This window comes from Epinephelus fuscoguttatus, linkage group LG12 (genome assembly GCF_011397635.1).
Source record: "Epinephelus fuscoguttatus linkage group LG12, E.fuscoguttatus.final_Chr_v1".
NCBI classification, from domain to species: Eukaryota; Metazoa; Chordata; class Actinopteri; order Perciformes; family Serranidae; genus Epinephelus; species Epinephelus fuscoguttatus.
Window position 1 is genome coordinate 10,894,653 of NC_064763.1, and position 15,578 is coordinate 10,910,230.

The window sequence follows — 15,578 nt, forward strand, 5'->3', positions numbered from 1 at the left end:
ATTTTAATAATTTGGATTCCAATGTGTGTACACTGCATGAAAGCTGGGCAAGTGGGGAAATTAAACATGGAAAAGACAACACTCAAATCTCAATAGCTGGTAAGCATGGTGCTGTTGACTAAATATTAGACAAAATGTTTAACGAATATCAGATGGTAAATTCCCAAAGTAAAGTAGTAGTGGAATACATTAGCACTAAATACATGTTTAATTCAGCTTGGACGTTCAGTAAACAGTGCGCTCGCTTTAGTGAGAACACACATTCTTTTGTTCTTCTGTACACACTCTCCTATTTGAGAGTCTAGCACTTGGCTGCATATTAATTTACTGAAGCTCAAGGTCATATGAATTGGCACGGAATCGACAAGGGAATTTCCACCGGTCGCTGATGTGGGCCAGCTCACCACCAAGTCCAGTGCTGAGGCTGTTACAGTAGTTGTAGTTGTGGTAGATATCAAGGTACAGGGAGAGAGCCGAGGTGAGGAGGCGAGGCTCTGACTGGTGGTGAAGGTTGGAATGTGGCGGGAGGAGCAGATAGCATAAAATAAATACAATGTCTGACTGCAAACAGGTTTATAAAAAAAATGGAGGTTATTCACTGAACCACTGAGTGCATAATGGTAGGAACTGTTCCTCTTTTTCATTTGGTATGTTTCAGGTGGAAAAGGTTCTTGCATTAACTGTTAAACTTAACTTGCATTATGACAATATCTTGCTCCTTGAATTGTATGTATTTCCTGTAGAGGCAGGATATACAAAGGAATCAAAGTAAATAATGGTCAAACCTCATGCAAACATGACGCATGAATATTGTTATTAAAAGCAGTATGATTGAGTTTCAGAAAAGATTGTGGTCACAGTCAGATGGCTCTCTGATGTCTGCTCAAAATTTCAAAACCACACTATCATGATTATTTGTTATAGTGTCAAGGCTGTTGCCAATCAACAAGCGGCCCGGGTTCAACTCAATAGCCCTTTGTTTGGGATCCCACAGGGTTCATTGTCAGGCCCCATCATATTCCCCTGCATGCTTCTGATTGGATGTTTTAAAAGCACAACAAATATGTTAGAGAAGTTAAAACTTTCCCCACACAACATATCTTTCTCACAGTTCAAGACATCAGGCTATTTGTTTGTCATAAGAAGTGCCAGCTGTCACAGAGACTGATACCAAATGAGAGGTTTGTTTTTTAGATGTACCAATCTCCATCATTAATGTCCTTGTGAATGGAAAGCCAGTCACCAGAAACATGAGTGAAACATTTTGTTTTCTCTAATGTGGCCGAACAGATCTTAAAGTCGTTGTAGTGACACAATACACCCTACAAACCCCTCTTCTACATTCAGTTATCTTAAGTTCAGTGTTCTAACTGAACACAAAGATAAGCTCAAAAAACCCTAATTTTAACATTTTTACATGAGTTGTTTGTCTCACTTTGATGGCATGAAGAGGTTTGGCACCACATTATAATACACATCTAAATTAATTAGTCAAAGAATATGTCACAATTAAAAAAAAACAACAACAAAAAAACAATAACATGAAATGCATGTGAAATAGATGTAATATGATTGATTTCAAACATTAGCTCTCTGACTAAGCAAAATAGAATTACAACATTATGCAATAACACAGATATCAATGTCAACACACAGCTCTGTTTCAAGCTTTGAGTGCAGTTGAGAACTTTTTCATTTTTATTTAATTTTATGAAAACAAATCCAACCAGACAACAACCAGAATTTTCAAGTCGGGTTATCAAAATAAAACAAGTGTAAAATTAACATAACCATATTAAGAACAAAGAAATAAAACAAAACACTGGAGTGTTATATTCACATATTGAAACAATCACTTTTGATTCTTATGTGACCTGCATTTTGATCCCTATTATTTTGAGGTGCAACAAATTCAGGTAAACTTCAAGGTCTCTCCTGTGCAACCTGATCTGCCTTCATTAGGTAAGAAGTGGGCGACACCAAAGTCAGAAGTGGAATGAAAGGATGGTCACTAGTGACTGTTTTAATTTTTCCCAATTAAACTAACACTAGCATTACATTCATTATCTAAACTCAAACAACACTGAGTGGAATACAGGCTGACATTTTATAGCAATACTTCTTTGTAATGCCTCTTAAAAAGTGACTTATGGCCACATGACTCATTATGTCTGACCTGACATACATGATTTAAATTTAGATCTAAATATTCTTCTTTGAATGAACCTAAACTGAAATACCTTCCATGGAAATAATTTATCTTTAAATGAAATTTCTTCATTAGGCTCCTTGACAGACCATTAAATGGTCCATTTTATAAAGAAGTTAATATTTAACAAAAAATCTATTTCAGATTAATAATGATTAAACCTATTTAATCAATTAGTCTTCTTTGGGAGATCTATTTTACAATGCTAAAAACAAGTGTAAGCATTTGGACAAGAAGACGTTTAAGTAAGCAGTTATAACCAGTTATGGCAGTTAGTTCCCTCCAAAGAAATTTGCCATTCAAACTTTTTAACACTGTAAAATGACAAAACATTGTAATATTATTTGACATTATTGTCAATTGGCCTGAAACAAGGGGAAAACAGTCACTCCATCCTAACTTTGGAATAATCATCAAACTCTGAGACAATTACTTTGTGAGCTCATTCAAAAGTCCATTTGCTACTGCGTTGCCTCAAAACATCGTTCATGCTATTAAAAATCAAATGGAATCAAATACATCCATTCATGTCTACAAAGAACCACTTCTTCAATCTATGCGATAAGATCACTGAGTTCATTGATGGTGACTCCCTCCAGCTTGATCAGCACCCAACAAACAGCACATGCAGAGATCATCCGATGTGGTGTGAATCCCCGTAACTTTAATTCTGAGGACAAAACACAGTTTGTCTTAACTTTATAAAAAGACACTGAAAAACACGTTTTAATTTATAACATAGGTACACTCTTAACAATCTATCATGTATTTTTATGATGTTAGCTCTGTCGCAATCACAGTAAATCTCACCTCTTTCTTCACATTTGTCACTGTTGATGACGGAGAGGGCGGTGGACTAAATGAGAAGAGAAAAAAAAGGTAATTAAACAAATCCATTTTTTGCTTCAGCTCAACCACAAGACCACTCATGATCTGCCTTAAGGCCCATAAACACTGTGTGATAGTAGCGATCTTGCAGATTCATTACGAATCACACTGTGAGATGAGTCCAATTAAGTAACAGAGTATTTTCACAATATGGTATTCCTAGTAATACTTCAGTAAGAGATCTGAGTCCTTCCATCACACCATATTCATATTACAGCTGTGGGATAATGATTACTAAAGTCACAGTCTGTGCTTCTTCTGTCCAAAGGTCAAATGACAAATTCATCCGTCAAAAGAGGCCACAAGTTAATGTAAACTGAACACAGATAGAGGCGATCACAATAAAAAAAAATATTAACTCTTTGATAAAACTCCCAATAAAACTCTTCCCACTCAGATGTTCTTCTTTTACAGCCTTTATCACTGCTAGTGCAGGGGGGTAGAAAGGACCTTAACTTGGACCATCCAAGCAAATCATAAAAGACGACATGTGTCTTTCCATCTCCATAGTTGCGTCATCAGGAGGAAGATCTTAACTTTAATCTTCTGTTGTGTATTTATTAACTTTCACCTATTGTACTGTAAAAACACGCATGTCTGATTAGAGTCTAAAGAAAAAGACAAAATGGGGCACAGACAAAAAACAGACGTACCTGCCAACATGCTTGGAGGCATTCTCAAAAAACTTTGTTTTTGAGGCGACACTGCAGAAAAAGAAGAAAAGCAACATGTTGGTATTGTAGGGAAATACTGGATTCATCTTACATGTGAACCACTTCAGTAAATCCTTTTTGATCCAACAGTCAGCACATATTATTTGGTGGACTGCACTCGATTTTTGGGTGGAAAATTTGCATGGTACTTATCTATGAAAGCCAAGAGCAACCATGTTTTTTTCTAAGCCTTTATCAAGGCAGACTTATGGGCATGTTATAGCAGAGAAAGCACAGTTGTAAGATAAAACATTAGTAATGACTGTAATCCATTTAAGTGTTCCAGTTCTCTGATATTGTTCGTGCAGGCTCACTGGAACAGCTTATTGAGACACTTAATGGAACAGAGCCATTGTTAATGTCATCAGTTACACCTCTGCTTCTCCTGTTTGGACAAGTCAAAATGTCCCAAGATTAGGTAAATTAGCTGGTTATCTCTGGATAACAAACAAATTTTCTTGTGATAACTGTCTGTCTGAAACAAGATAACAAGCCAATAAAATCAGTACCATGCGACAACAACTTTGTTTTTCCAAGAATGAGATAAATGACTTAAACTTTAACCCTAATATTTTTGTCAACATATCATCACCCTTTAAGTTGATATGTTGAACTTGTTAGCGAACAGTTGCTTATTCACAAATGCAGCAATCACAGAGCAACATTAGTATTCGTGCATTAGTACGAGTCATTTTATGGGCACCTGGTTTATTTAAGTCCAATATTCACTCTCTTGTAGCTCTGTTTTTGGTCTCCACCACCTCCTGAGGGAAATATATAATCTTTAGTTATTAAATGCTAAACTATGCTCACCAGCTAGATGTTATTTTTGTCAGGTTGTGTGTCCTGTGGGTTTTTGGAGATTTTTAACCCATGAAAACAGCTGCGTGCTGCATCTAAAAACTAGAGAGTGACAGAGTAAACCAAAACAGTACAGTTGTGGTCTGTAAAACCAAAACAATGAGCTCAAAGATACTAAAATGCTCCGTAATGCTGAGAAGAACTGCAGAACCCAGTGACAATTCCCTGTGGGTTCTTCACTACAAGCCAGAGTCTTTGCACTCAAGTCCTAAATCAAAACTGACAAGTCCCAAGTTAAGTCCCAAGTCCTAAACTTTTAGTTTTGAGTCCTAAACTACTCATAATGTGCTCTTCACCAAATGTAATGTCATTTTAACAATAGACTTATAATACATAAAATTTACAAAAATGCTTTTGAAAATCTGTATTTGCTTGTTGAAACAAGTTTGTCAAAAAGTTACTTAGCTGTTAAGCTAATGTTAGCTAAAGATTAGTTTGCTTACTATGTTAATAGTAGCCTCAGTTTACTGCTATTTTAGCAACTTCAAATGTTGAATGAAGTTGGAAGTTTTTGTGTCTGCATCTGTAGTTTTTGACTCGCATGTGTTGCATACTGCAATTCACTTTTTGTTGACTACGCTGTAGTTTTTGTACACAAACAAAATTATCTTCAGTATCAATTTTTCCAACCTGCACTCAGTAAAGTAACGTTAGTTCTTCATGGTTCTCTCCTGCAACTTCACTGGACGCTGTCGGATTTGTTCAAACTAAATGAATCTGAGGAATTTTGTGTTGACTTGCTGAGAACAGCGTTTCTATTAGATCATTCAGGGAATAAAGGCAAATCAATTGATTTGTGGTACACCTTTTAAATAGCATATTTTTAATCTTTGAGCTTGGGGGGAGGTATTAGGTCATGAGTCATTGAGGCTGAAGTCTAAGTTAAGTCTTTTTTTGATGTTGTGAAGTCAAGCCCTAAGTCACCAAATTTGAGCCCAAGGCGTGACTTGAGCCCACACCTCTGTTTCAAGCTACTTTTTTCACGTACAGTATGAGTAATCCATTGTTAATATAATAATATTGATTGTAGCATTTTTACTAATCCTGGGAATAAAGAATCTGAAAAATAATCGCCCCTTGGCTGCTCTTGGCGATGTGTTCATTCTTTGATTGGACAGTTTTGATCATCAAAGCGACTAATGCCTTGTGGGCTGCTGATTCTGACAATCTGTGACTTTGAATGTCTGGCTCCACTTCAAGATTGTTTAAATTGTGAGCCTTATTGTTTTTAATTAAAACAGCAGATCCATTATTGAAAATTTACTGGACCTCTTGACCAGTATCGTAAAGGTGTAGACAGACTCTTTGATATCTAAAGAGCACTTACTAGGATGAGGCCATGCCCTCGCTGCTGGCTGCACTCGGGGTCTTTTGTGGAGTAGGGAATCTGGAGGGGGGCTCGGGAGGCCTGACAGGGGGTCTGCAAATGGCATGTTTCTCTGTGGACCTCATTCTGGTTAGACCTTCAGAATCTCCTACAAAAAAAGTAATGTAATAATGTATGAGGACAAACAGGAATGAAAGGTTTTTGCAATAAAGCAGTAAAAAGCAAAATGAAAGACTAGAGGCTGTGATGGATTAACAGTTTAGGAATAACATCCATATTAACTATAATATGGATGTTCTGTCATAACAAAAAATCCATACAATTACATGCTGAGAACTGGAGCTTGCTTAGATCCATACTTTCTTAGGCAAATAACTTAATAGAAAACCAACAAACTTGGCAAATACTTTATGTCTGCGATCAAACTTAGTAACAACTTTAAACAAACAAGCGAAAAAAGAAGGCTTTATTTGTTTAAAAATAAATAAAACAGGGGAAAACCCATTACAGATGACTAACAGCTTCCAAGACTAATTTGTAAAGCGAGGATACTGTGCCTAAATACGTCACAGGCCATGTCATCAAGAGCTACACAACTGGCACCACAGTTAATTCTACCGCAACAGGCATCAATAAAAAACTAAGCAAAGACAGAAAAATAATTCTGAGGGACTGAACGGAGCCACATGACGGAGGGAAAATGAGCAGATGAACTTCTCAAAAGCTGGCCAACACTGTTAATTATTTTTTTGTTTAGTTGGAGATAAACAAGCATGATTTAAAAAGTTACAGACATATAAACACAGAAAGTTCATCATACCTTCTCGGTTGGCTGGCGTGCCTTTAGGAGGTGGTCTTCTGCTCTGGAAGGATGGCACTCTGCTCACGTAGACTCCAGACTCCCCATTTGCTGCCGAAGAAGAATCTGGCCTTTGCCTTGTATCGTCTGTCTTGCCAGCGTCAGAGTCTGAGTGTCTGTCCTGACGGATAGATGGTCTGGGCATCAGCGCTTGTCTTGGAGGAGGTTCTCTTGGAACGAGTGGAGGACAGTTTACAGGTTTTGTCCGCTGAAGGGGAACAGGGTTGGTTGAGACTTCCCCGTCCACAGCAGAGTAGTCGTTCTGGCCATCTGTTGTAAAGAAACAATATAACCATTAATGCAAAGTTGTGGTACTTGGAGTAAACTCAACCACTAAATCTTGAGAATGAGAATGGGCTGCTGCTCTTCCTATCTTGGTACAGTAAATTCTGGCATCAGTCAAATGTAAATGTTTTCCTCTGTGTGTGAAATAGTTCAAATACACTTTAGTGTGCAAAACATGCAAAGCACAGGGAAACATGCACTGAATGTTACTGAATATAAATGATTAAATATTAAATTGGTGACACAACCACAGTTTCCACAACGCAATGTTTGGACTAGCCATAAAGAGCTGGTTATTTGGCTACACCAAGCAGTAAGTTAAGAGTAAATCACTATTTAACCAAGGCAGAGAGGGAAAGCTGCAGGTGCAACAAATCTCTCCGCCACAGTGTATGAGAAGATGGAGACACACCCATTTAATAATGGGTTTAAACAGATAGAAAAGTACACCATTTAGCCCCAGGCCTTGGAAAAAACACTAATGTGAAATAAAAAATGTAGAATCCGTAAGTTTATTTGCTCTCAAAATTTTAAAAAAAGCACCAGAGGAATTTACTGTCAACACTTGAGGATAAGACAATAAAGAATTCTTTGACAAATTCCATGTTTAGGATTATGTAATCATTTGTTGGAATTGTATTTGATGGACACACGCACACACTAGAGTAAATCACATTTTTCTGTACTTGAGAAAATGTTAAGAAAGGACCTTGCAGGGGTGTTGTGGCTCAGATCTTTCTGAAAATAATCTACTGTACATCCAGCACAGATAGGGTGGAATAATGCTGAGGATGATGATGGCAATCAAGCCAAGAGAGGCTGATAATTACTCTCTGTGTGCTGCAAGTGGTCGTGACTAAGAGCTGGATAAACACGAGGTGGCCGCTTGGAGATTGTGATGGGTTGCCGCTTTCTCGGGGTGATCCGCGGAGGAGGGACAGGTGGGGCAGTGCTGTCCTCTGGCATATAACTGAAGATCTGTAATCACAAAAAAATGTTACAGTAACACTTTGGTTTAGTGGTTACTACAGCCTGTAACTGAATGAATGCAATTATATACAGTGGTGGAAAAAAGTTTTTGGACACCCCATGCATTTTTGAAATATTGCATTAAGAATCACTCTTAGGTCTTCAAGTGCAATTTCTTTTAGTACAGTCACAGCCAAAATACTAAATAAATCCTAAAAAAGCCATTAAAAACTTAAAATTGATTGGTTCCATAAAAATACATAAGAAATTCTGAGTATTGGGTCATTTTGGTACCAGTGATGAAGGTCGTTCTTTTTATTAAAAGACACAATTTTTGTTGCCAAGCTTCGTGTCTACATAAAGCCAGCACATTTGAAAGTTCTTCAGACACAAAAATGGCTAAAACAAGGAACCTAACGCAGGAAACACACCTGAAGATAAAGATTCTCAGCCAGGAAGGGTACAGCTGCCGCCAGATAGCCAGGAAGTGCAGATGCAGTCCTTCAGCAGTTGGATACACTCTGCAGGAATACCGACGAACCAACAGCTTGGAAGACAAACCAAGATCTGGGCGTCCAAGGGTTTCTTCAGCAAGAAATGACCATGTCCTGATCCGCATGTGCAGGCAAAACCACCGAATGACATCACAGGAGCTTCAGCAGCAGTGGTCAAACCAAACTGGTGTCCAGTGTTCCACCCGCACTGTACGTGGCCGACTTTTAGATCATGGCTTAAGGTCCTACAAGGCTATCAAGAAGCCCCTGATCAATGAGAGACAGAGGTTAGCCCGGCATCGTTGGGCCCAGGCACACAAGAACTGGACAGCCAGGAATTGGAAGAAGATTTTGTGGTCAGATGAGTCCAGTTTCCAGCTTTATCTTCCTCCTACTAATGTGAGGGTACGCAGAAGGCCAGGCGAAGCATTATCTCCAGCATGTACAGTACCTACTGTCAAGCATGGTGGAGGCAGTATCATGGTTTGGGGATGCATGAATGCTGCTGGTGTTGGTCATCTCACTGTCTGTGATGGCACATTGAACTCTACCCAGTATTGTACCATTCTCGAAACCCACATGCTCCCTTCTGCGTGCACTGTTCCGTCGAGGTAAAAACTGGATGTTTCAACAAGATAATGCCCCTTGCCACACATCAAAGGCCAGTAGAACTTGGCTGCAGGAGCACAGTATCCAGGTCTTAGAGTGGCCAGCTCAATTCCCGGACATGAGCCCCATTGAAAATCTGTGGTGGATTATCAAAAGGTCTGTTTCAAAGCATAAACCAAAGAATTTAGAAGAATTAAAAGCAGTGATTCAAGAAGAATGGGACAAGATTACCCCTCAACAGTGTGAAAGGCTCATGGGGAACATGCCAGCCAGGATTAGAGCTCTACTACGTGCCAGTGGCAGGACTATTAAATATTAATTTGATGATGTGATGGTTTATTTATTTTTTGTTCAGTTTTGAACACATTCTCTGTTATTTGTTGACTTTGATACCGACAATGTTGAGAACTGACATATTGAAACTGTCAAGAATTTAGTTTTGTTAGTTTTTCTTGTAAACAATAAACAAAAAAATATAATTTGTATTTGTTTGTATCTGTCTAATGCAGCCACACCTTTTGAAACACAAAAAAGATTTTTCCACAAATATTTCATGATAATATTTGAGATTGTGTAAAATTTTAAGGGTGTCCGAAAACTTTTTTCCACCACTGTACATGAGAGGAAGCAGGAGATAAATAACAATAAAGTCTAGATAACAAATGACTGCTATTTTTCACAGAACAATCATTCATCAACATTAGTGACTTGGTGATAACTAAAGTAAACAAACACTTCTGCTGCACAAAATAAAATTAGAAGCATTACATTTTTGCCATTTGGGGTAATACACTTATTCTCTTTCTTAGTAAGACCTGATCATTAAACTCTCGGCAAAGAAAGGAATAAGCACATTTCCCAAAATGGTAAGCTATTCCTTTAAGTGTTATAAAATACTCACTTTGATGGTCTTTTACCTTTTTTTTTTTTTATCTCAGACCGGACAAAGGCTGCATTGTCTGAAAACTAACCTTTTTGGAGTCCTCAATCAGAATCTCAACAACAATATTTTGGAACTTGATGTCCAACATGGCCGCCACTGTCTCCTCCTTCGCTCTCATTAGCGTGGGTCCAAAGATAACAGCCATGTTTGAAGGGGTCATCCGGTTTTCTTCACTGTGGCTGCACACACTGTAACCAAACATCATGATGGGTTGAATAAGTGACACATTATCTCAGATCATTTTGGAAGTTTATATCATAAACATGTTTCAGCTTTCACTGTGGCTGCACACACTGTAACCAAACATCATGATGGGTTGAATAAGTGACACATTATCTCAGATCATTTTGGAAAGAGAGCAAAAGGTCCCGTGGGAGCAGTAAAAACAGTAAATCACAAGGATATTTGCTGCCACTTACTTCACCAAGTCTCTTGAAACATCTCCAGCATTGACATTTCTGAGCTCCATAAGATTTGAAGGAGGTCCATAAGGTTTTGCATCCTTTATTACATATCAAGATTAATATCAATATATTACCTCAAGTGAAGGTTCAAAAAAAGTGTCTGTGTGAAATTTCTGACTATTAGAACTTTATATTTCAAATCCACTAGGGTCTAGTTCAGGGGTCAGCAACCATAACTATCAGAAGAGCCATTTTTGACCAAAAATAATTAAAAAAAAATCTGCCTGGAGCCGCAAAACACATTTGAGCCCTATGCTAACACTGCATTTTAAGTCTAAATTACCCTATTTACATTAAAAATAGGTGTAAATGAGACAAGATTGCTCCTCTGCAGTTGGCTGTTTATGATTATTTGTTACTTAAACTTTGCAGCATTGGCGGTGAAAGCAAACATTCAGTGTGATGGCCTGAACATATCGTCATATATTACCTCAAGTGAACTTGTGTCTGTTGTGAAATTTCACTATTAGAACTTTATATTTCACCACTAGGGTCTAGGTCAAGTCAGCAACCATAACTATCAGGCCATCGATGTATGACACACATTTAAATTAATGAAATTTTAAAACAGTGCATCAGCTACACATTTTTACAGTTGGAGGATGTAAGAATTGCTTTAGGCCTACAACAATGATAAATAAAAATGATAATGTTATAATAATAATACTAAATAACCATTTTGGGTTTGTTTGTTTTTTTGTCAAAGCCACAGGAAGTCACTGGAGAGGGGCGAAAGAGCTGCACATGGCTCTGGAGCTGCAGCTTGCCTACCCCTGGTCTAGTTCTATAATAAATACACATTTTGATTTTCACACTGTTATGAGGTGTAGAGCAGATATAGGGGCACTAGCAGTGCAATTTTAAACAAAATCCAAGTAATAGGTGGAAAATGAAATGAGTTTTAGGAACACTCAAGACTAGCCACCACTGTTGAGGTTTGGCAAGATTTAGACGTAAAGGTGCCAGGCCATCGATGTATACTGATAAGTTTAAATTTTGCTGTATTTTGCTGTATGAAATATTTTTGTTACAACCATCCATTTCATGAAGAGGAAATATCACAATAATGAAAAATATGGTTGTGTTTGTATTCAAAATTCTGCCCCTGTATGTGAGTAAGGAAATCCCTGCTTTTCAAATGTTTTCACTGAAATGTTGTTATATCTTAAAATTCAGGTGCAGTGAAAATATCTGTGATGATAACAGAAATGCTTCAGTTATATATTAACATGACATGTTTAAACACAATATGGAACAGGCTACAGTCATACACTGCAATGGCCTGACACTAATAAAAGGAAGTTTCCAAAACAAACTCAGGCCGTATAACAAGGAGCACCCATTTAACCACCGAAAGACATTCCAGGGAAACTGAAGCCTCCAGTTGTCTTACTGTAACACACTGACAGAATGAGGCTGGTGCTATTAAACTCATTGTCTTCTCGGTTTTACAATGACATTGTGGGACAGATAAATAAAAGAGGACTCAGGTTTTTCTTAGTGTCTTTCAGAGTGACCTAGTGATGCCTGTTAAACTGCTGAACCTGCCGTCTGCACAGTATTAATGTACAAATGCTGTTTTTGTACCAGTCATCTAGGTTTTTATCCAGGCAGCGCTTATCCACCTTAAAATAGGGGGACAGGTGCATAAGATACATGGAAAATTTATGATTGCAATACAGTATCTGAAATCAAAACACAACAGTAACCCAAGCATCAGTCCTATTTTTCATGGTGTGACGGCTACGCCCTGAGATAAACAGAGTTCAACTGTTGGAACGCAGCAGCATGCACTGCATGTCATGTGACAAGGAATAACCAGTCACAGCTGACAGATATCTTTTCCTTCTTCTGTAAAAATCAGTCTGTGGTAAATATGAAAAAGAAGTTGGTCAGTTTGGCGCAGGGCGAGCCAGAGCTTTACATTTGTCTCACTTCTAATATTTTAGGCCCAATACACATTTGAAAAACTGTCTGGAAGAAGAGCAGCTCTGCAATCAGGATTTCCTACAAGTAGAATATGATACGGCGCTTGTTATGGTTGTTAAGCAATTCCAGACACAGCCCTTGAAAGCAGGCATAGAGTAGGCACAAGAGTTGCATAGAGCGCCTGACCTTGTGTTTTCCAGGCGGTTAAAGACGTGGCATGTGTATGGCCCTTCAGGGCTTGTACAAGTGTACAAATATACACAGACAATTTGTTCCACGCACACATAATTTAATATTTCTTCTCATCTTTGCAAAATCAAAGTATTAAGACTTTAGGTACATTTTTTAAGGGGATGTTGTGGCACACCTTTAGATTTTGAGTGAGTCTGGGATACATTTTAGTGGTATGTCGAGATCCAAGAACAGAGTGTAAAAAGGAGACCAAAGAGATGTGATCACGCATACAAAACTCCTTAATCTTAGTGCTGGATAATTTCCTTACTTGCAGCACACATGAGGTCTCTGTGTAGACTGTAGGTCATCAGAGGTTCAGACAAGCTCCTGTTGATGAATACACACACTCGTAAACAAGACAGCACTGTAATATAACTCACCACATCAAACACGAGAAAAAAACAAAAAGCAGCATTCATTTGTTACACAATTACACAGGAGAGCACTCAGAGAGCGCGACCTCTGTCAAGGCTGCATTTGTTATTTTAATAACAGCGAATTGCTTTAATGTGCATCTGGGTCTAGATCTGCACATAGATTCTTGGAAAACACCTCAATCCTTGCATATCAAGGATTTATAAAAAGAGCAAGTATGCAAAATATTAACAGAGACTTTTGACCCATTAAGATGTACTGAACAATACGATAATTACTGTTACATGATAATGTGACATATTATTTAATGTATCTTACAAATAAAATACCAGTAAAAGAATCAGCCACAGATCTGAAACTACACAGTGTTCTGAAGTATTTTCCTAACATGAACTTTGTGTCTCCCGCTCCCACACAAACATACCTCAGATAAAACTTCAGTGCACTTGTGATGGTTTTAACGTCCCAGTCACTGCTGTAAAGATCCACATCTCCTGGGTTTGTGGGGTCTATGAAGGAGCAAATCGGGACAAACAAGCAGAAAATACTTAATGTCATCATGTTAAATCCCATGTAAATGGCACTGGTAACCACTTGTGATTAACACCTTAGTTAAAGTTACCATAAAGTTGTGACATGTGCTTGCTGTCATTAAATAATGACCCCAATACCATGAGGGAAAACTGACATTAAGGGCATACAATTTAAAATGTTTATTAAAAAAATAAATACAGAAGACTAAAACATGACAATAATAACTTTTATTCCTGGTTCCTAGCAGAGATGACTGTAGTAAACATTAACAATAACAGAGAGTGAGAAAGCGCAGCTATTATGGGTGGATCGATGCTGCAAAAATGATTATTGAAATTATGCATATATTGATAAATCGATACTTTTGACAACAGTATTGTGCATGCTGGCTCACAAATCAGTGGAACACCCCGCCTGATGTTGTGAGGAGCTGCAGCTCTGTCAGCCCCTCAGAACCAACCTAAAAAATCTGTTAAAAGCTGCTCAGCTCTGTAATCACTGACTTGGTCTTCAGAAGTTGTTTTTTGGACTTTGTGCGTGTGGGTGCGTGTGCATGTGTGTGCATGTGCGTGTGGGTGTGTGTGCGCGTGTGTGTGAGAGTGTGTGTAGCTTGTTATTTTCTGTCTATCCTTGTATACTGTTTTTATCTGTTTTGCTATTGTACTGTATTTTTTACTGTGACCTGCCAAGGGACTACAGATGCGAATTAGCTTGAAGCTATAATCTGGTACAGTGCATCAAATAGTGACATTGATGTATGAGCTGTACATTGTCCCTTTTAAATAAAAATAAAATGAAATGAAATGACTGCCACACAGTCAGGCTTACTGGGACACTTAAACAGAACAGAGCAGTCATTAGCACTATACATGTGCTTTTCCCACTCTGGGAAGTTGAATTATCTGCTGCAAAAAAGTATTTAACAAATATTATTCAGGCCTGCAATGACTGATGCCTCTCGGGTATAAAATCACTGACATATCATCTCGTTTAACGCTAATTTGGTTAACTTGTTACCAAACAATTGCTTATTTATACACCCAGCAGATACAGAGCAACATTAGCATTGATTTTGAGTTGTGTTTGTGTCTACCTGGTGGATGTAAGTCTAATATTCACTCTCTTGTAGCTCTGTTTTTGGTCTCTACATACTCCTGAGGCACAAATCTGGCTCTCCAGTCGCTAACTGCTGCACTATGTTCACCTGCTAGCTCATCACTAATTTTGTTCATCTGCTGTTTGGAGCTGAGCAGATAGTGTATTGTGGCTTTTCAGAGCTCTTTTACTGAAAACAGCTGCCTGTTGCTCCTGAAAACGATGCCATGACAGCAGCCAGGGTGAGAAACTAAACTGAAGTTGAGAGGCTGAAAATCAAAGCAATGAGTTAAAAGACTCTTTAAAGCTAAGTTGAGCTAAAGAGACCAGCACAGTTGGCTGATAATTCTTTGCCAGTTTGCCACTATAAACAACGTCTTTAATGCATAGCCATTTGATCCATTGTATAAAAATACAATGTACAGCCACATTAAGGTGGGAGGACTCTCAGGGGCACTGAGAGTCAGCAGGCTGCTGATATTTCTTTGTCATTCATTCTTGTCATCAAGTGGCAGAACCTGCTTTGTTTTACTCAAAAAGAACGACCAGCCCAATTGAAGAAACACAGTGAATGGACAGATGTACAACACATCCAGAGACTTATTTCCTTACCAAAGAAGGCATTTAAAAGCTTCTGCACTTGGATGTTGCTGCCAACTGTTCTGTACACGCCTTCTTGCGTGAGTCCTGGAAAGAGGAGAGGGGGAGGCAAAGAGAACAGGAGTGTAATCTGGACAAATACAGAGCAGTGGAGATGTACCACATGTTTCTCTTCAGAGGCTGCAGGAGC

The 15,578-nt window shown here is 38.3% G+C and overlaps 1 protein-coding gene across 1 annotated transcript in view; it reads right to left on the reverse strand.

Moving 5' to 3' along the window:
• Nucleotides 1–1,675: 1,675 nt before the first annotated feature.
• Nucleotides 1,676–15,578, reverse strand: part of LOC125898063 (oligophrenin-1-like) — a 28,633-nt gene continuing 14,730 nt past the window's right edge. The window contains 12 exon segments of the mRNA XM_049591687.1: nucleotides 1,676–2,879; nucleotides 3,020–3,065; nucleotides 3,751–3,801; nucleotides 5,999–6,146; nucleotides 6,819–7,127; nucleotides 7,973–8,120; nucleotides 10,186–10,345; nucleotides 10,577–10,598; nucleotides 11,893–11,936; nucleotides 13,010–13,111; nucleotides 13,584–13,668; nucleotides 15,401–15,475. Coding sequence (XP_049447644.1) covers nucleotides 2,874–2,879; nucleotides 3,020–3,065; nucleotides 3,751–3,801; nucleotides 5,999–6,146; nucleotides 6,819–7,127; nucleotides 7,973–8,120; nucleotides 10,186–10,345; nucleotides 10,577–10,598; nucleotides 11,893–11,936; nucleotides 13,010–13,111; nucleotides 13,584–13,668; nucleotides 15,401–15,475 — 1,196 coding nt within the window. The 3' untranslated portion in view covers nucleotides 1,676–2,873.